Below are 21912 nucleotides of genomic sequence, written 5' to 3'. Positions count from 1 at the left end.
GCTGCTTCAAAAGTAAGATGTACGTGTATTCTTGCTGAGAACAAAGGTAGACAACTTTATGGGTTCCAAGGTCCATTGTGTGGCCTTATTTCCTCTATTAATTTTCAATGCTTCTGTTCTGTTACAGGAAAGTTAAAGTAAAGACTTTCTATGTAAACACTTCACAAAATTCTAACTTAATTCAAGACTATTAAAGAAGCTTTACTTCCACCCAGTCAAAATCAGAGAGAGAGAGAGAGAGAGAGAGAGAGAGAGAGAGAGAGCGCGCGCGCTAGTTTTACAGAATTCCACTGTAAAAAATTCCCAAAGCTCCATTTCATTTTAGTATTTTAAATTAATGGGAATTCTTCCAGACTGAAGATCACTAAGTCAATGAATGTTATCTGGGAAAATAAAATCCCTCTGCTTCCACCATTTCCAAAACAAGAAATATTGGCAAACTAAGATAAGCTAATTCTACATAGTTGTATCTTTTAAAGACTAATCACCTCTCTGTAGAAACAAGTTTCCCTTCCATGCTTATCAGGCATGACTCTCTATAGCGGTTACTTCAATTATGAATTGTGCTAACTCCTCCATTAGTAAACACTGGAAGTTGGATAACCTGCCAGTGCCTGTGAACAAGGCAGAATTAAGTGAGATAAAAGTTACAATGCATGCAGAGTTTGGTAAGACAAAAGATACAAAATTTGCTAAGTAAGATAAGCTTCCTTACATTACCAGGCAGAAAAGCAGCCTCTATTCCAAGATTAGTGAAATATTTATAGCTAACTGCATTAATTGTTCAACATCTCCACAATCCACCTCAAAAAGATCAATCCAAACAGGGAGAGGATAAGACTAATCTCCTATATGGAGGGATTTTTTTGAAGCCTGTATTTTGAAGGAAGGTTTCCACTACATCTCTTCATATCAGGCGCTTATGGAATGAGCTGGTTCAGCAATGTAACAGGTTACACATGAAATTAACTTTAAGTAAAAAAGATAAATGCAGCAAAGAAGCCCCAGAGAAACCATGCCACTATTTAAAAACCACACCAACAAGTGCAAAAAAGAGAACATTAGGGAGAAAGTTGTTCATTTAAGTTGAGCCTCTTAAAGAGGTTACTCAACATAATTCATGAACAATAAGAGATCATCAAGCCCCTTCCCTCACTATTCTTGACTCTACTCAGTGCTATTGTACTGTGTGAATTCACCAACGGGATGGTTTGTTTTCATATGCTCTCCATTTCTTCTAAAGAATGGTTTTGTTTCAGGGTGACCATTTCATAAGCAATTTAGGGAATAGCTTTTCTCTATGAGTCATACTAACTCTTAGGTGGTTTTCACCATCCATTTTCAAGCCTTTGATTGTTTCTGGCATGAGTTATTGCCATATATTATTCAAGTGTAGAAAGACTTTACCTTTTTCTTTCCATGGAAAGAAAAAAGCTAAGATGTTAGCCTTTTTGACACTGCTTCCCAATTCCGTTTTTCAACAGGAAAAGCTGTGGTATTTGGTTTGTTGAAACCTCTGTTCTAACCATGTAACACAGGGGGAAAAGGGAGCAGTGCAGTGACACTTCTACAATTCTTAGACATTAACAGCATTATTGAAGAAAAATAGCCTTTCTAGGTTAATTGTCAGATTTTTCTGGGACCTGCACATTTAAATCGTGTTTGAAGTACTGTTTATCTTTGCAAAAAGTAACCTACCTTTTCTATGTTTATATTACGGCATGCCAAGGAAAAGAAAAGCAGGTCTTGTATATTAAGAAAATTTTGTAAGATCCCAAATACCAGGTTTGAAAGTACAGAAGTTAATTACACATAACAACCTGCAGCCCTTATACATGATTCATTCCACTGGCTTCAATAGGACAACACATGTATCAGGGCTTCAGGTCTGGGCCTTTAAACTGCACTGACAGTTCATCCTTGTCCCTAGTATGTTTACATTTAACCTGTAATGCATCCTAATCTACCTCTGAAGTCTCAAAAGAATTTAATTATAGGGTGGTTACAGTCAGTCAGTTAAGCCTGCCAAGCCCCAAATTTAACTGTAGATAAAAAGACAGTGTTACCTGTTTTAGTTTTAGGAAGAAGTTTTCAGTAGAACTACGTTTGCTGAAGGGCCAGAACAATCTCTCATTAGGTGAGCAAACTCGGACTTTGGTCTCCAGAAGGAATCGGACAGGTTCCTGAACCTCTGTTATCACCAAATCAACAGCTGTAGTCATGAATAGCACTTTATCTACAGAGAAAAAAAATCAAATCAATAGTACAATCTGACAAATCGTGCTGACAAATCTCAGTGGAAATGCTCTCTAACCTGTTTACCTTGTAGTAATGTTACTGTAAAAGCTAATTCTGCAGAAAAGTCTCTTTTAGCTAACCTAACACCCCAAATTGGAGGCTACCAGTACAAAGCTTTCAGTGACTGGCACAGGACAATAAGATGAGCCATTTGCTAGAGAGAGAAAATGCCCTATCACAGTCTTTTCATAGCAAAGGATGCCCCTATTACAGAGGATAAAAATCCTCTGTCAGGTTTTTTGAATCCCCATTGAAAACTAGCAAATATGTCCTTAAAACAATTACTAATATTTAATTAAGGATTTGATTTGCATGGTGACCTCTGCTTTGCAAGTATGGTCCCACCATTTTTTTTTTTTAAATGAGTCATTTGGATGATGGATAAATCCTACCACGTTAAAGAGATTCTGAAACATGTTTTCAAGACCACCACAGCTGTGAGAAATTCTCTTCTTGATAGAAAGAAAAGGAGTACTTGTGGTACCTTAGAGACTAACAAATTTATTTGAGCATAAGCTTTCATGAGCTACAGCTCACTTCATCAGATGCACCTGTAGTTCACAAAAGCTTATGCTCAAATAAATGTTAGCCTCTAAGGTGCTACAGGCATTGGATTTCTTTTTATTAATTTAAAAGGGCTCTTGCTAAGATAGGTCCGAGTGGCATCCTTCACTTTTTCTCTTAGTAACATAATGTAGTAAGAATAATGTATTCTTTTTTGAGAATACAGACTAACACGGCTGCTTCTCCTTGATAGAGTAGAGCCACCAATGATAGCAAGCAGGACTCTTCACAAAATGGGAAAAACACTAGGCCAGACAATTTTAGGACCACTGACATTTCTGACCTTCAGGCAATTCACATTCAATTCCCCAATTTGCGCACACAACTATAATTGTGAAAATCACTTAAAATAATTGGAAATTTTATCCTTCAAGTTCCATCATTAGGCTTAAGAATCGAGAGTCATCCCCCAAAACTGACGTGGAGCCCCACAAATCTGCCAGTTTAGTGTATTTTTCTCTGCCACATGTAAAATTTTCTTATAGTGGTTTTCCCCTAATAACCATTGTGCAACACTTGTTGGATTTACAGCAGAAATTAAGCACATACAAAAGGGAAATCCTGTAGTAAATGATCTGGTGCAATTCATAATGAGAATCTGCAGAAGCTAAAGGGGAGCAGCTGGAATGAAGTACTAGACCTCCTCATCCTCTCCTACATCCTGTACTGCCATTCCTTTCCCTATTAGAATGTCTGATTACCCTTATGATATGCTAATACTAGAAAATGGACTCGTCTTCTGTTCTATTTAGTTTACACAACCCATGTGTAACACATTCAGAAACCACAACACTATTTTTACTACATTATGTTACTAAGAGAAAAAGTAAAGGATGCCACTTGGACCTATCTTAGCAAGAGCCCTTTTAAATTAATAAAAAGAAATCCAATGCCTGTGAAGTCAGTCACACATTCCTGCTGATAATAAAGTTAAGCGTGATAAAGTTAATACCTTTAGGAGTTTCTTCATTTACAATCTGGAAATGTGGAGATTTTGGATTCCAACTCCCAGTGATGACATACGATTTCCCATCAGAGCTTTTGCCCATGGACTCCTAGAAACAAATGGAAGACCAAACATATTACTATTAACATTAAAATAATTTAACTAAACTAAAGTGAACTGTGTGCTCATGAAAGGTGTTAAGAGTCCTAGCCCTAGAGAGACACCTGATGCTTATCCACAAAACAACTACTGCATGGGCATCAGCAGTGCTAACTCCCCAAGTCCACGTTACTCAGTTCTAACCAGGTTTCAGAGTAGCAGCCATGTTAGTCTGTATCCACAAAAAGAAAAAGGAGTACTTGTGGCACCTTAGAGACTAACAAATTTATTTGAGCATAAGCTTTTGTGAGCTACGGCCCACTTCATCGTATGCACGTAGTGGAAAATACAGTGGGGAGATCTTATATACACAGAGAACATGAAACAATGGGTGTTACCATACAGACTGTAACAAGAATGATCACGTAAAGTGAGCTATTACCAGCAGGAGAGTTGAGGGGGAGGGAACCTTTTGTAGTGATAATCAAAGTGGGCCATTTCCAGCAGTTGACAAGAACGTCTGAGGAACGGGGGGGCGGAGGGGGGAGAGACACACAAACATGGGAAAATAGTTTTACTTTGTATAATGACCCATCTGCTCCCAGTCTTTATTCAAGCCTAAGTTAATTGTATCCAGTTTGCAAATTAATTCCAATTCAGCAGTCTCTCGTTGGAGTCCGTTTGAGTTTTTTTGTTGAAAAATTGCCACTTTTAGGTCTGTAATTGAGTGACCAAAGAGATTGAAGTGTTCTCCAACTAGTTTTTGAATGTTGTAATTCTTGACGTCTGATTGTGTCCATTTATTCTTTTACATAGAGACTGTCCAGTTTGGCCAATGTACATGGCAGAGGGGCACTGCTGGCATATGATGGCATATAACACATTGGTAGATGTGCAGGTGAACGAGCCTCTGACAGTGTGGCTGATGTGATTAGGCCCTATGATGGTGTCCCCTATGTGGACAGAGTTGGCAACGGGCTTTGTTGCAAGGATAGGTTCCTGGGTTAGTGGTTCTGTTGTGTGGTTGCTGGTATTTGCTTCAGGGTGGGGGGCTGTCTGTAAGCAAGGACTGGCCTGTCTCCCAAGATCTGTGAGAGCGATGGGTCGTCCTTCAGGATAGGTTGTAGATCCCTGATGATGCGTTGGAGAGGTTTTAGTTGGGGGCTGAAGGTGATGGCTAGTGGCGTTCTGTTATTTTCTTTGTTGGGCCTGTCCTGTAGTAGGTGACTTCTGGGTACTCTTCTGGCTCTGTCAATCTGTTTCTTCACTTCAGCACAGTCTCTGGGGATGAGAGGAGAGTTCAACCCCGATGGCCCATGAGACCTTTGACCTCCAGGCTGAGACTGCTAAGAAGAGGCCAGTCACTACTAACAGCAATGAGTTTTTATGAAGTGAATACTGTCCAATAGGAACTGTGGAAATAATAGTTCATTTCACAGAGGCCAAAGAGCCAACTGCACCCTGGTGACTTTCAGGTCACTACTAATCTGGGTCAGACTGAAGCCCATTGTCTACAGGGGAAGGGCTCCATATTGCAAAACCATACAAGCTTCCCTCAGATTTCTTCTTTAACATGGCCCTAGAAGATTCAAGGCAATTCAGTTATTCTGGCCTCATTTCATACTATGCAGTCTCTAAATGATAGCTGTTTGAATGGTACATTCACTCAATTGAAGTATGTGAATATATAAGGCTTCTAAATTGTTTGCTTTAGGGATGCATTTAATTGTCTCTACTATATTGAAACAAATTAAATCAGAATACTTCCTTACAAACTGCTAATCCTAAAAAGCTTTCCAGCCATTTCACATTAATGTATCTTGATACATTGCAATGTTGTAATAAACAACATCTGACACTGTGAGATTGTTCTATCCTCAATGTCCTTGATATCTAAAGGACATTAGAGTGGGGACTCTTTTATACTGATCTTTTTCTAAAAATATATACATAATACTCACAAAACACAACATTAAAAGTTAAGAAATGCCAGAAGTAAGGTTTCACAGGCAACCTTTATTAATCCCCTTCGTCTGTACGCTTGATAATACAATCTTCACATACATACATACTATTCTCTCCACAGGACCCTTGTCCCGTTCAGTGCACAGAACAAACAGTATTCACCTAACAACCAGTTAATTCAATATTTTGTTTTATCCTCATTGTTCAGCACGTGGCCTCTGCTCTGACACCAAAGTTATTAATTTACTAATGGGATTTTCCTACGGTGCTTACCACGACAGAATCTGGGTGCTTCACAAACATTAACAAATATATCTTCAGAACACCTTTCCTGAGGTCAGGAGGTCATATCTACATTTACAGATGTGGAACTAAGGCAGAGATGAAGGTCAGAAGTCTTCACTAATTCTGCATGCCCAATTTGAGGCACCTCAGTCCTGATTTTTCAGAGTACATTTTATAGCCCTTTATATGTTCAAAGGATAGCTCCCTTTGACTTGTATATTTCAGAGCCCACATCTCATGTTAGGCATCCAGAAAATGAAAACTCTACTACTGGCCAGGTGTATAAAGCTAGCAAAAAGACTGGAAGCTGTACATTAGAGATGATTGAGGAAGATATTATCTTTCCATGAAATACGTAGTATAAAAAATGTGAAGAGTATGGGAGCTGACAGAGCAGGACATGTTTATAACGAAAGGAAGAACTTCTCCACACAACGCACAGTTAACCTGTGAAACTCACTGCCAGAGAATGTTGTGAAGGCCAAAACTATAACGGATTTCAAAAAAAGAATTAGGTAAGTTTATGGAGGATAGGTCCATCAGCGGCTATTAGTAAGGCTGCAAGTCTGTCACAGAGGTCATGGATTCTCTGATTTTATGGGACCTCCGTGACTTCTGCAGTGGCAAGTGCAACTGGCCTAGGGGTCGCTCAAGTAGCTTGGGTAGCTCCTGAGCCAGCCGCACCTGGTGTTGCCGGGGCAGTCTTGGGCTGCAGCAGCCCTCCCTACCCCTTAGCAAGAGTGGGAATCCTGGGCCTGCCCCCGGTCACTGCCCCCTGCCCCAGAGCCCCCACGGGGCGCCCCCCCAGTTGCCGCCCCCTGCCCCAGAGTCCCCGTGCCTCCCCCCGGCCGCTGCTCCCTGCCCCAGAGTCCCCGCGGAGCCCTCCAATTCACCCCCTACCTCGGAGCCCCTGTGGCACCCTCCAGGCTGCCCCCCACCCCACATGATTTAGTCAAGGATATATAGTACAAGTCATGGACAGGTCACGGGCCATGAATTTTTGTTTACTACCCGTGATCTGTCCATGACTTTTACCAAAAATAACTAATAATAAAAAATAAAAATAAAAATGGAGCCTTAGCTATTAGCCAAGATGGGCAGGGACGCAACCCCATGCTCTGGATAGCCCTAAGCCTTTGACTGCCAGATGCTGGTAATGGAAAACAGAGGATGGATCACTTAATGACTGCCTTGTTCTGTTCATTCCCTGAAGCATCTGGCATTGGCCCCTGTCGAAAGACAGGATACTGGGTTAGATGGACCACTGATTTGACCCAATATGGCCGTTCTTATGTTCTTCCAGCTTCTGCAATAAATGAGGCAAGGGTCTGACAGAAAACCTCCAGGTCTGGCTCTTGTCTCCTCCATATTTGAAGCAAGCTGTTCTTCCTTCCCCTTGCTTGGGTGCAGGAAGGCAGAGCACTGAGTGTACAAGAGAGAGTCTTCCCTCTTAGTTCCTGTACTCAGTACACAATACAGACAATCTTTACTACAATTTGGCTGCTAAACCTCCAAATCTCTGCTGAGTATGTGCACACTGGGCTTTTTCAGAGGCCTATAACTTGGCCAAATTCAGAAACAGCAAAAGGCAAATTGCTGACACAAAGGCAAACTTCCAACTCCACCCAATTTCAAGACCCTGCTCCAAATCCTGCATGTGCTACAGCTTCTCAAGAAAACATTTGTACATTTTTTTTTAATATGAAAAGGAAATATTTTCCCCACTCTATTTTTGGAAACAGCTGAACTATTTTTGTCACAGCTTTCCAAAGAACTTCAGACTTAGGAAGACACCAAACACAGAAAATTTCAGCCTTAATGGTTAAAGTTTGGCAAAGTTATAAACAACTGAAATCAGGGTCTTATCATGGGAAATGTCAGCCAACTTTAACTCTAAGTGGCACTACCCAGCTCCATTATAATAAAGAAAGAATGACTTTACTTTACATAGATAATTGACTATAAATGGAAATACTATTTGCACAGTGCAATGCAATGAAACACTGTGGAACTTTCATTCTGTTTCCCTTTAAAAAGTGTCCCTAAGTCCAAGTTCTCTCTGCGGTCTCTAATTGAGACTATCTTGGAGAGAACATTAACCACAATCCAAGGCATTTCAGATGCACGGCAGAATTTAATGATAGGCCTTTGCAGAGCACAGAGGAAGCAAAAAAAACTCTGTTAAAAAAACACGCTAGCATGTCTGCGAATGGATACACAGGAGATAGTACATGTTCATTGACACTGTTCAAATTTGAGTAATAACTGGTGTGCTTTTAAGAGGGTGTATGATTGCATTCTGAAGCAATTCAGCAATTAATTTACGTGTATAAAGCACACTGGCAAGAGAGAGGTTTAGAAATACTTTGTTCCAAATCTCTATTTTATTTTAAAATTTAATTTGTACTTTAGAGTCCTGTTACTTTGTGCTACCCTTTCAATATGAATTAAAATAGAGAAGTTACTCTTTTACAGATGTTCACAGAACACTACTAAAATGCAGTTCAGGTAAAAAAAAAAACAAAAAAAACACAAATTATGTCTGTGATACCTACCACCTTAGCAATTACTACTTCATTACTTTGCAGATGTCAGATCAAAAATGCAATAAGCCACCTGTGAAACACCCATAGGCCAATTAATACTGAAACTTTGTCTTTGTACTGAAATGATTATCCAGGTTCCCTATAAAACTTCTCACTTTGTTCTAGCTGTAGAGGATAATGAAACATTTAAGGCAAATTGGGCTGCTCATCTGAAACACCAACATGGATTAAACCCTTTAAAAATCTAAGTCATAAAACACTTTCCTTGTGCTGTAAAACTCCATCTTTCAGAGTAATGCAACATTACACTCCAGCTGAATCCATCTTAAAACCTGGTGCCAAACAGGTGAGAGGAGCAGGGTCTATTCTGGTGTGCAGAGCACATGCTGAAGAACAGGACGCGGGTGACCACACAGCCAGACCTTTCCAGCCTGTTCCCCAAGATCAGACAACAGTGCTGCTAAGAAATACTCTTGTTCTTTATTTGTTAATAAAAATCCATTTTACCAAATCTAAAAGATGCATGTCACCGCTCCGAACATCCTTCCCAGGGCTCAGGAGGAGACCAAAACATCTGCAAAAACACAAATAATTAATCCATAAAAAATTAATATTACACTTCATGGACAAGCTGCTAACACCTCCTGCAAAACACCCCATTTATGTATATCTCTGCCTGCGTATCACACTGGGCCTTTGGATATTACAAAAGAGCCTGACTGGATACCAACGTAGAGCATATAGAGCACAGTTTTGTGAACTGGTTTAATTACATGGTTCTCTTCTGTCTACAGTGGTCCAGGAAGTTATTTAAGAATTTTCCCTGAAGGAACAGCACAAATGTAGCTGTGACTAATAAGGTTAGCTAATTGACCACGGTCTTGTTGAGTGGCTTCCTCTATCTCATTTTCTATTACTAGGGATATTTGCATAAGGAACTTGCTATATCCTTCCATGACAGACAACGACCACAAAATCCAAAATTAAGTGCAAGTGTATTTTATGCCTTTATCTCACAGTAACAATATTTAGGGCTGAAGTACCACACTTGACTTTATCTTCTTCCTGTTTGCATCAAAACCTCAATTTGTTGTATTTAATTTCAGACTGCAAATTCCACAGGGCAGAAACCCTGCCCTCCTCTGTAGTATGAACAGTGCTGAGTCGACAGTCAGTGCTTAGATAAAGAATCTCCTTCTGGTCAATGGAAGGCATAAGATTTCCTCTCACCTCCTCACTTTACATTCTAGACCATGGCAGATTCAGAATATATGTAGTGCAGTAAATAAGGTGCTCAGACACTGCAGGGATGTGAGCAAGGTAAATACTCAAATTATGCAACCACTGATGCTAGTATAAACCCAGATTTACATATTTTTCAATAACTCTAAAATAGACCACCATGTACACTCAAGAGTCCAAGATCTTTCCATCCATGACCTGAATAGGCCAGTTATTTATGAAGGATGATAAGAGAGACCATAGAATGGTCTATGTAACAGACAACAGACTCCAAAATTATGTTTTTTCAAAACAAAATGTTTTCTGGTTGCATACCCAAATTACAATCCCATAAAAACAGGTGTTGATAGAGAGATTACTGATCTGTTGCCTTGGAACTAGGAATAACGAAACTAAATAGGACATGGTTAAAGAATTAAAAAACACAGGGTTACCTCTCAATGGCAAGTTCTTTATTAGTTGTCTGCTGGACGTAAATCACAATCTTCTTATCAATTCCTTGGCGGAGCTTAAAGCATTGTCTGTCCTTGTCTTTGGGAACTGCACTGTTATTTATCAAGAAGGGGGAAAAACTCAGATTGTTATTTAACTGTATTCCTCCTTTCAATAAATCAAAACAGCATCAGACATTTGGTGAAGTCAGCTTTTTATACAAACGCACACTGACCTTTCTTCCTTGCCCACTACAGTCTGTAACAGAACAGAGATGGCAATATAATCAGGAGACGGTACTCCCTCGGGCTTTGAAATTAACTAACATAACTCCTTGTATTATGTAGCTTGTTCTTGGATGCTTTCAGTGGCATTTAGACAAGAGGTTTTAAAATACTGAGGTTTAAAGCAATTTTCTTACATATTAGAAACTGTGAATCACTCGTGTGCACAATATGGCAGTAGGGCCTTTGGAAGCATGTAATAAGCACCTGAGCAAAGAAAATGCCCACTTAAAGCCCTTATCGTTCTACCTTAGATTTGTATTTTTCTAGACAGTTTTCTTCAGCTAGATACTGAGAAGGGCTTCTCCTAAATGCTTACCAAAGCACTGGACAGCCTGCTGATGTGGGAGCAGGCAGCACTGCGCTAAATGGCCAACATGGATATCTAAGTGATAGAACTGGACTGCTTGCTCAACAGTGAGATGCAGCTGAAACAGTTGTTGGAGGGAACTGATGAACAGATGGTTTCTACTATACACAAGTCCATGTTCCTCTGAGCATAGGATTAAATAAAATAAAAGGGAGGCAAGGGATTAAGTCTTTAATCTAAAGACTGAGAAGAGAGAGAGGCTATGTAAACACAAAAAGAAAAGGAGTACTTGTGGCACCTTGGAGACTAACAAATTTATTAGAGCATAAGCTTTCGTGAGCTACAGCTCACTTCCGATGAAGTGAGCTGTAGCTCACGAAAGCTTATGCTCTAATAAATTTGTTAGTCTCTAAGTTGCCACAAGTACTCCTTTTCTTTTTGCGAATACAGACTAACACGGCTGCTACTCTGAAACCTGTCATTATGTAAACACAAACTATGACTGAGCGGTCTTATAAGGAACAGTGTGGAGCGGCTAACACCAAGTGCTTAAAACTTAACAGTGACTTGCACAGCCACGTATGCATGCACATAACATACAAAGGAGTCAAATTGCCATGCGCTTTGAAGCTTTCAGATCTTGCAAGCTAAATAAGGTTGAGGTTGGACAATTTCTGAGTGGGAGACCACCAAGAAATAGCTATAAGGTGGCAATTAAACAACAGACACTACTCCCTGAGCTCAACTACTCTAGCATGATATTTGGTGATGCTTTCACTTAAGACTTAAAACTGACATTCTAATCACGCATGGTCATTACAGATCTCACTGACTCTGTTTAAGCAAGGAATAGTATTATTAATCAAAGTGCCCTCACTAGGCTAATTACATTCTGCTCCCTCCATACCACTCCCAAACATCTGAGTTGGGTAAGATTTTCTCTTTTACTTCCTTTTCCTAAAATAAGGTTGCTATGTCGTGCTAAAATAGCTGCTGTATTTCACCCCAGGGGAAGCCGCATTTCTGTAGCTGAAAAGATCCTTGCATAGGGCCCGACCTTGAGAGGTGTTCAGGCCCTGAATCTGTATATCACTTTGTTACATTTGAGCAGTGGTTTGGATGTTTCCAGATGGAAGATGCCATAATAAAAGAAGGAGGAAAGGGAATTTGTTTTTAAACAACACTTCCACTGGACATAAAACCAAGGAGAGAAACATCTCTGTGCCTATGGCCAGCAGTCAAACTGCTCTACAACTCCAAGAGCATATGGCAGTCCTGCTACTCTGAGATAAAGGCAACTCAACAATTATAAAATACTACAAATGGTTACATAAAACACTTGAGGGCACTGTGTATGGACTAACCAGAAACTGAAAGAGGCCTTTGAGGAATCAAGATTATCCAGTGTCATACACAGTGGCACTCTAGAACTGCTACATTGTCTGTGGACATAGGAACACACACAAAATCCAGCAGCACTTGGATTAGAAGACAGAACAAAATTAGCTGGCTTTGAGAACCAGAACACAGAGGACAAGCATTTAGGAATAGATGCAAGCTCCATTTACAAGGTTATAATTAAATATTTGTAGCTGGTAGCGAAATTTAGCTGCATAGATCACAAGCAGAGATTTGAATTTCAATTAAACAGATCACATGACAGAGATGAGTTGTTAACATTTGAGCCCTTTGATAATGAATTTGAATTCAGCCTCCTTCCCTCCTGCTCTCCCGTAACAAATGCTGGGACCAATCCTGAGGAAGTCCCTGAGAAGCCAACAAGAGCGCAGGAACTTTGCCCCTCTCTAGTGTAGACTTTTGGGCTCATACTGGAGCCCAATCTTTGAGACCACGCGAGTGGGGAGGGTCCCAGAGCCAGGTTCCAGCCCAGCATCTACAGAGCAATTTTTAGCCTCACAGCCCTAGCCCCATGAGCCCAAGTCAGCTGACCTGGCCAACTGAGGCTGTGACACAGATTTTTTTGTTCAGTGTAGATGTACCCTTATGAAGGCAACAATTACAGCTATTGGTATACAAGGCATGGGGAGGGATGGAGTGCGATCTCGAGATTCCTGCTTAGACTACACAACTTCATAGTCACTGCATCTTTACCAAAAAGCTCCAATCTTGCAGCGAAAGCATCTCTCACATTGTACTTGGCACAATGCTTCCCAGGAGAGAGATTTCTGCTGGAAAGATTCTGACGTGTAAGCACAGTTTAATTTCTTTTACCATGCTCAGAGCAAGAGCAAAATTAATGACAAGCGTTCGAAGCAGGAAACGAGCTTCCAAATACACTTCTAGAGGGGCCAAAGGTTCAGATCTACAGGAACATACTAATTCCTTTTAACATGCAAAATCATTCCTGGCTTTTGAAAAGTTACTCAATTTAAGAATATTTTCACATTAAAATCCAAAGTCCTATTGAATAAGAATCTGTATAGAAATATATTCACTGTTGGGTGGTTGATTTGACAACATGTGGTGCTGCAGTGCTAGCTCTTCAGAGATGAAGTAGTGAAAGGGGCATATGTTACCAGATGGGAAAGGGGGCAAGAAACACATTTTTGTGCCATGTTGGTATACTAGTTTGAGCAGGGGCTTGTGATCTTGGTCATCAGACTGCTGGCTGATGAAGCAGTAACAACACTGTACTATGTGGTGAATAGTTAGGGTATCTTTGTGACAGGAAACTTTGTCAGGATAATCTCAGCATCACATGGAGAGTAATTTTTATCTTTTCAGTTCAATTGCATGCTTTTGAAAATTCTGTTCTGTTTTCTGGGTTAGTAGATAAATGTGTTGGTGCACTAATAAATATACTGAAAACCTGCAACCAAGCAGACGGTATATCCAAGTATCAGAGAATAAGCCTTCTAAATACCTCCATCCTCACCTCTGGTCTCTGATGAATTTTGAGCATGAAAGCCCTTGTTTGCCACAAGCCCCCTCTGATGAATCTTGCAAAGTTTTAAGTCCAGCTACTTTTCTGATTTACCCAGACCCAAGGTTTTATGTCAGGAGCCAGAGTGGGTTTAAAACTTTAGTAAAGTATACTGATGGCAGCTGATGTATCATGTCCTTTCCATCTTTTTTTGAGGGGAGCTTTATGCTAAGCGTATCGCCAGATTTTCAAAAGGTGTTTAATATCTGCTGCTCCCACTGACTCTAGCAGGATCTTTGGTGCTTAGCACCTCTGAAAATCTGACCAGTAATATTTGACACTAGAATTTAAGTGTTACATGTTTAGTCTCAACCATGATGCTGTTGAATGCAATTAGCTGCTTTTCACACAGCGTTTTAAAGACAAGAGAGGTATATAAAAATACAGAAAACACCTGGCAGATGGACTCAGACTCAATGCAATGAAAACTACAACAACAACAACAAAAAGAAGAGTCCAACAGGAGGGTCCTGAGCAAAATAAGAGAATCCAGAAATTACACCTGCGCCTGGTTTACTCTACAGTATGAACTCTTCAAAAGGAGAATTTAGGCATAAGCCTTCACCACTTTTGTTCCTCTCCAGCCACCATCCAACACTACACCCATCTGATGGATAAGTAGAAATCAGGAAGCAATACCTGAAATAACCTTTCCCATCATCTTCCTTGATTTCCAGGGATACAGAGAATGTGAAAATATCGCTGTCTGGAGTCTGTGGGGCTTCAGTGGCTGAGAGCGGAGTCTGTTTGGCAGAACGACGGAAGGCAGTGGCAAAACTGTACAGTATTCGACTCACCTGCATTCATACAGAACCAGAGAGATTAGAAAAGATTCAAGTAGGATTGCTACCTGTGCTTTCATTAACCAGTGGGATGAAAAAATATTGTGCAAGAATATGCAGATATATTCTGGTTCTACTTAAGATACTAAGATAAAATAGTGAACGTGCATGCTGTCACCTAATATGGTAGCAATTTCTATGCATTTACCAACTTCTGAGTTATGAAGAGACCATTTCTTCATAATATTCCACAGTGCCTTGAGTGATTGTTTCACAATTTATGGAAATAATCATACTCTGATTCTCTAATGCATAAGTAGTAATTTATCTATTTAAAGGCTCTGAAAGGTTTCTAAAAATAGCATTGTGGGGCTAGCTACATGTTTATCATCTCAATGATTCTGTACCAAATTTGCTCATTTTGTATTGCAACATTATTTTTCCCTAAGGATCTGCCTACCTACAGAAGTTGCACAGATGTAACTAAGGGCTTGGCTATTCTTACATTTTATAGCACTCTAAGTTCCTGGCTCAGGGGTGTGAAAAATCACCCCCCTGAGCACAGCAAGTCTGAGCATTTTAAAGCGCTAGCATGGGAGCATTCCCGCGGCAGTGCTTTGAAGTTTCCAGTGTAGACACACCCTAAGGGTGTGATGATCTTGCACTGATTTAGTCAAACTGGTGGTCCTTTGTAAGCATATACTCTTGCATCAGTTTAACAAAAGGTATGATCTTGCACTGTCTTAGTTATGCTGGTATAACACTGCATGCATACCTTCTTGCACCAGTTTAAACCAGGTTTACATCAATTTAGCCTGTTTCTGTTACGCTAACCTGATGTAAGACAGGTTCAAATGGATACAAAAATACACACACAATGTAGCACCAGTTTAACTAAGGAAGTGCAATATCACACCTTTAGTTAAACTGATGCAACTGGGTGTGTAAACAAGGTCCATCTGCCAGCGCCACAAATTCTCTGTGTGTTCTTTCTGCACTTCAACAGAGATTCTGCAATTGAAATTTGATTAGTGTGTTTGCTACTGTTCAAGTCCAGAGTAGACTGTGTCTCACTCTCCCACAGCCATGTTGGCTCTTCAGGGTTAAAAGGAAAAGGCAAGTTTCCGAAGATCCTCCAGGAGCTTGACAAATTGCAAAATCATATTTATGAGGTTCCTTTTTTAAACTATAACCACAGTGCCTTGTACACTGCAGCAAGCTTCACCTAAAGTCTGCATCTCCCTGGTGGAATTCTAGGGTAGCTTCAGATGCAGTATTAATTTTAATATTATTAAATTTTATTTTTAATTCAATGAAACCTATGCATTAGCCCTTGTTATTTCTTTTTATATTAAATGCAGGTTGTTTTGCATTATCTCCACATTTTCAGTTTTTTATATGGTGTAAATTTTTATAAAAACTATTTCCCCATGCTAATTTTTTCCCCTACTGTTACTCACACTTTCTTCTCAACTGTTTGAAATGAGCCATCCTGATTATCTCAGGTTTTTTTCTCCTGCTGATAATAGCCCACCTTAATTGATTAGTCTCATTACAGTTGGTATGGCAACACCCATTTTTTCATGTTCTCTGTGTGTATATATATATATATATCTTCTTACTGTATTTTCCACTGCATGCATCTGCTAAAGTGGGGTTTAGCCCACAAAAGGTTATGCCCAAATAAATTTCTCTAAGGTGCCACAAGTACTCCTTGTTTTTTTTATAATTATATCTACAGCCTAGCAGCTGTCAAGGGGCAGATAAAGGTTAGCAGCTGGGAAGGTGAGACACACATGTGGGTTTGTGGAATATACACAAGATATTTCTGCTAAAATGATCAGCAGTGAAGCAGTTAAGCTGACATTGAAACTATTCTCTTTTGCTTTCAGAGGTAACATCCTACTGGGCAATTCACACTCTTCAGAGATACTGTTTCAGGCTGTCTGCTGTCAGATGTCACTGCCTCAGACTGCACTTAATTCAGATGTTGAGGTTTTCTTTGTAATCATAAATGCTGAAAAACTTTAAATGAAAGTTTAGATTTTGGAGCACAATTATTCAGCCAAGGGTGAATTAAACAGCTGTAGAATTATGGAAAACACAGAATCATAGAAATGTAGGTCCTTGGAAGGGACCTTGAGAAGTCATCAAGTCCAGCCCTCTGCACTGAGGCAGGACTACATAAACCTAGATGATCTCTGACGGGTGTTTGTGCAACCTGTTTTTAAAAATTTCCGGTGACTGGGATTTCCCCTTTAGAAGCCCATTCCAGAGCTTAGCTACCCTTATGGTTAGAAAGCTTTCCTAATATCTAACCTAAATCTCCTTGTGACCCGAACAGCACACCAACGCCAGTTGGCAGACGTTTGTTATGATATTTACGTAAAGATGGCATATAAATATATCATTGGAATACTAATAATTCACTGATCATTAATATTCTGGTGTGATATATGTACAGTAAATCCACAAAGGACTTCATATTTTTGCTGGAAATATGTGACTAAAATGTGTATAAACCAGGCATGTCAAGGAGAGTTGATAAACAAGTTTTCTCCAGACATAGGAAAGAGGCCAATACCTCAAACCAAGTTTGGCCAAATTCAATAGGCTATTCATTTTTTACAGGTTTCAGAGGTTGCAGGAAGAGATTATTTGCATTGTAAAAATCACTAGCAGGGGAGAAACCAGCATGGAGACAGAGTTTAAACCAGACAGCATGGCATCTATACCTCACAGGGAAAAAACTAACTTTATCATGGGATACTCTTCACTCAGAAGAACAAATAAATTTGTTAGTCTCTAAGGTGCCACAAGTACTCCTTTTCTTTTTGCGAATACAGACTAACACGGCTGCTACTCTGAAACTCAGAAGAATGTCTTTCAAAGGTTTACTGGACCATAAAGAGCAGGGAGAGAATCCCTACGTTATCCTTCATCTGAGAAAACAGATACCCAGCACTCTGAGCTCTGTGAAGGGTCCTGGCCAGAGAGTATGATCAGCCATGCTGGAAAAAACACTTGGTCAGAACCACTTCTTCAAAAAGAGACTCGTTTGTTAAATCAGGTTTTAGTCTTAAAAGCATATTTTTACTTTTGTTTGCTCATAACCTTTTCTATCTTTATTCTTTATACATAGTACCACTTAAACCTCTGTCTTTTTGTTTAATCAACTTGTTTTATTATAAACCAATTCAGTCCTTTGATTAAAATAGAGTGTTTGTTAATCCCAGCTGAGGTAATAAGATGCTGGGTACTGTCTCTTTAAGGGAGGCACAAGCAAGCTGAGCATTCAGTGACAGGGCTGTGCATAGCAAATAGATTTGGGAGCTGGAGTCGCTGACTGCTACCTGCTAGGCAAATTTGGGCTGGCAGAGCCTGAAGAGTTTGCTTATAAAGCGAACAAGCTGACGTGTCAGTGAGCTGTCTCACAGCTTAGCAGCAGTTCTCACTTGAGGCTGAGAGGGGGGTAACAGTTATTTACATTTCTGGGAACCCCGCAGATTAAGGTGGTCCCTTGCTGCAGTCTAAGCCCATTACTTCTTGTCCTACTTTCAGTGAACATGGAGAAGTAATGATCACCATCTTCTTCATATCTGAAGACTTATCAGGTGCCCCTCAGTCTTCTTTTCTCAAGACTAAATATGTCCAGTTTTTTAATCTTTCTACAGAGGTCAGGATTCCTAAACTTTCAATCACTTTTGTTGCTCTCCTCTGGACTCTCCAATTTGTTCGCATCTTTTCTGAAGTGTGGTGCCCAGAACTGCACTCTGTATTCCAGCTGAGGCCTCACTAGTGCTGGCTAGAGCAGGACAATTACCTCCAATATCTTACATACAACACTTCTGTTAACACACTCCATAATACATTAACCTTTTTTGCAACTCCATGACATTGTTAACAAGGAATCCGGTGGCACCTTAGGATTGACATTGTTGACTCATTCAGTTTGTAATTCACTATAACCCCTATGCGATCCCTATTACATGCGACCCTGAGTAAATGAGACACTTTAATAAGATTACAAGCAACATAAACAAATTTAAATTGAAGAATAAGTTTCATTTGTTGCTGTTAGGACCAAATTCTTAAATCAGATGTTCAATCTCACTGATGTTAACGAGAGTTATGAGTACTGAGAATGTAGCTGGTCCAAAAGAGATCTAAGAAGTATTACTGGAATATGCTCTGAATGCCAGTAAGGTCAAGAAAGGATTCAACTTACAGCTTCTTGGATTTCGCATCGGAAGACATGAATCCTGAACAGTTCTGCATTGTAGTGGCTTTCAGTGAAAGCAAAGCAGTCACTCTCGGGGGTCCCATCATGCCCTCGCACACAGAAGAGAATTTTATAGATTGGATAATTTGCTATTTCTGTGTGTGTTTGAGGATCTAAGAGCCTGTTTAAAAAAAAAAGTAAAGTAAAGTTTTGGGCTTTACAAGGATTACTTTGGCCAACCATTTATTTGTGAGCTTGACGGATTTCAATGATATTTAGAAAAAGCACACTACATAGACCCTATCCCCGATTGTCATTTATCTCAAGACATTAACTATATGTGAAATACTGACCCATCCCCAACCCCTGTGTAAATGCCCCTCTCCCGCAACAGAGTACAGTCAGTCAACATTAAAATGGAATCCTATTAAATGGGTCAGGTATTTCCATCTTGCCTGAACCACTTCACTCTGAGGTGACGAGACAGGAAAGAAAAGCAGTGCTGGATTTGAATGCAAGTTATTTGTTTGACTTTTTTCTCCTTATGCCTAAGAAAAAAAGTGCAGGTACCTGAAGTGCAAGACACTTATGTCTATAAATTTTCCTATAAAGCTCAGACCTTCCCATTCAGAAAGCTGACCTAACCTACAGCAGTTCACACATATTTCAGGTCACACAATTCTCCCATTCTCACAATAGCCCTTGCCTGCCCTTCTGTGGCATTCTTTGGGGAGGAGGACTACAGCTTGCTCCCTGCCTGAGACTTTGCACATCAACAGTTTTACAGTCCTGGCTCTGCCTCCCCTGGGATTAGAATTCAGTTTCTATTTCCAAGGCACCAGTAAGTAACTGCCCCAGCTACCATTTCCAAGAAAATTCAGATATTGAAGAAGATTCTGTGTTGCCCCTCGTGCATAAGAAGTTTGTTGCAAACTGATCTGTAAGGCCACTTGACCATCTCATCTTTAAAATCCCTCAAGACCCACTTCTGCCACATTTAAAAGAAATCCCACATTGTTCATATCTCCTCCTAACTGCGATTAGTAGCTTGCTCTCCTTTGATAGATGGAACTGATAAGACTGACTGCAACAGACTTCAGAGTGTTCCTGAACGAGCTTCATACCTCACGGTTCCTTCAGACACATTAGGCACTGAGAGGGTCACATCTAAAGAAATCTTGCACTGGCTTCGTAAGATAGACATCATTCTCAGGGCTTCAACTTCGCTCCTGGGGGCATTCACTGAGGCACAGCCCAAGTAGGTAAGCTTGCTGAACACCACACTATCCTCATCTGCCACTGGTGTAAAAGGGCTCGAATCATCACAATCTGCAACAGGGCACAAAGTGACAAATGAAGAGGCAAGCCAGATGGTATGCGTTAGTGAGCTTCAAGGCAGGCCTCGCAATAACCAGGGGTCTGAAATCATACAAACGACATTCATAGAATCATAGAAACACAGGGAAGGAACCTTGAGAAGCCATCAAGTGCAGCCCCCTGAGCTGTGGCAGAGCCACTATGCCTGACAGGTGTTTGTCCAGCCTGTTTTTAAAACTTCCAATGATGGGGATTCTACAACCTTCCTTGAAAGCCTACTCCAGAGCTTAATTACCCTAATAATTAGCAAGTTTTTCCTAATACCCAACCTAAATCTCCCTTGGTTCAGATTAATCCCATTACTTCTCGTCTTACCTTCAGTAGTCATGGATAACAATTGATCACCATCCTCTTTATAACAGCCCTTAACATATTTGACCACTGTTATCAGGTTCCACTCCCCCACACTCTTCTCAAGACTAAACACGCCCATTTCTTTTAAACCTTTCCTCATAAGTCAGGCTGTCTACACCTTTCATCATGTTTGTTGCTCTCCTCTGGACTTCTCCCCAATTTGTCCATATCCTCCCTATACTGTGGTACCCAGAATCGGACACAGCCCTTCAGCTGAGGCCTCACCAGTGCTGAGTAGAGCAAGACAATTACCTTCCGTGTCTTACATAGGATGCTCTTGTTAATACACTCTAGAATAATATTAGCCTTTTTTGCAGCTGCAGCACATTGTTGACTGCATTCAATTTGCAATCCACTATAACCCCCCCCGACTCTTTTCAGCAGTGCTGTCACCTCGCTATTATCCCTCATTTTGTAGTTGGGCATTTGATTTTTCCTTTCTAAGTACCTGGCACTTCTCTTTATTGAATTTCATCTTGTTGAATTCAGACCAATTTTTTAATTTGTCACGGTCATTTCAAATTCTAATCCTGTCCTCCGAAGTGCTTGCAACCCTTCCCAGGTTGGTGTCACTTGCAAATTTTATAAGCACACTCTCCACTTCACTATCCAAGATATTAACAAAAATATTAATAGTACCAGACCCAGGACTGACACTTGTGGGACCCCACTAGATACACCCTCCCAGTCTGACAGCGAGCCATCGATAACTATTTTTTGAGTATGGTCTTTCAACCAGTTGTGCACCGCCTTATAGTAATTTCATATAGACATTACAAAAAGCCAGGACAGACTAAAAGGAATATGGAAAGCCCGTGATTAGAAACAGAAAGAGAGCCACAGGGCTATCCAAGCTCTTAAGATTGATTCTCTCCATGGGGGTATACTCTAGCATATTGTCCGAATGCACTCATTTTCACCAAGGCAGTAAAAGTCACAGGCATTCTAATTGGACCAATTTAACAGACAGCACATGTTTAAAGCACTCATCGTGGTCACACTGTGAACGAACCACCATTTTCCTTCAGGACAGGGGTTTCCAAACTTTATCCATAGTTTGAACAATATCTTAAATAATCTCATGGGCCACCTCCCCTCCCACTGGGAAATCACATCACATCTCTCTGGCAACTACAACATTACTCAGACAGAAAAGTGACATCAGAAGTGTACTTTTAAATTCTTTTAATGCTATTTAGCAGCTAAAAATAAGAATTAGGAAGCTTGAGTTGGGAGAGGATTTTATTGGGGACCATTTAAAA

At 40.2% G+C, this 21912-nt stretch overlaps 1 protein-coding gene across 7 annotated transcripts in view; it reads right to left on the bottom strand.

The window, feature by feature from the left end:
* The window catches only part of RABGAP1 (RAB GTPase activating protein 1), a 133947-nt gene that overhangs the window by 93790 nt on the left and 18245 nt on the right, over positions 1-21912 (bottom strand). For 6 of the 7 annotated variants that reach the window (XM_038374150.2, XM_043499102.1, XM_038374157.2 and 3 more), the window contains 7 exons: positions 20044-20248; positions 18926-19100; positions 14555-14712; positions 10380-10490; positions 9211-9277; positions 3815-3917; positions 2067-2236 (listed from right to left, as the gene is read on the bottom strand). In XM_038374150.2, coding sequence (XP_038230078.1) covers positions 2067-2236; positions 3815-3917; positions 9211-9277; positions 10380-10490; positions 14555-14712; positions 18926-19100; positions 20044-20248 — 989 coding nt within the window. The remainder of the gene's footprint in view (positions 1-2066; positions 2237-3814; positions 3918-9210; positions 9278-10379; positions 10491-14554; positions 14713-18925; positions 19101-20043; positions 20249-21912) is intronic. The other variant, XM_043499103.1, reaches the window with a different exon arrangement.

Source organism: Dermochelys coriacea, chromosome 16, assembly GCF_009764565.3.
Source record: "Dermochelys coriacea isolate rDerCor1 chromosome 16, rDerCor1.pri.v4, whole genome shotgun sequence".
NCBI lineage: Eukaryota > Metazoa > Chordata > Testudines > Dermochelyidae > Dermochelys > Dermochelys coriacea.
The sequence above is the reverse complement of the archived record's forward strand: the minus strand, read 5'-3'. Positions and strand labels throughout refer to the sequence as shown.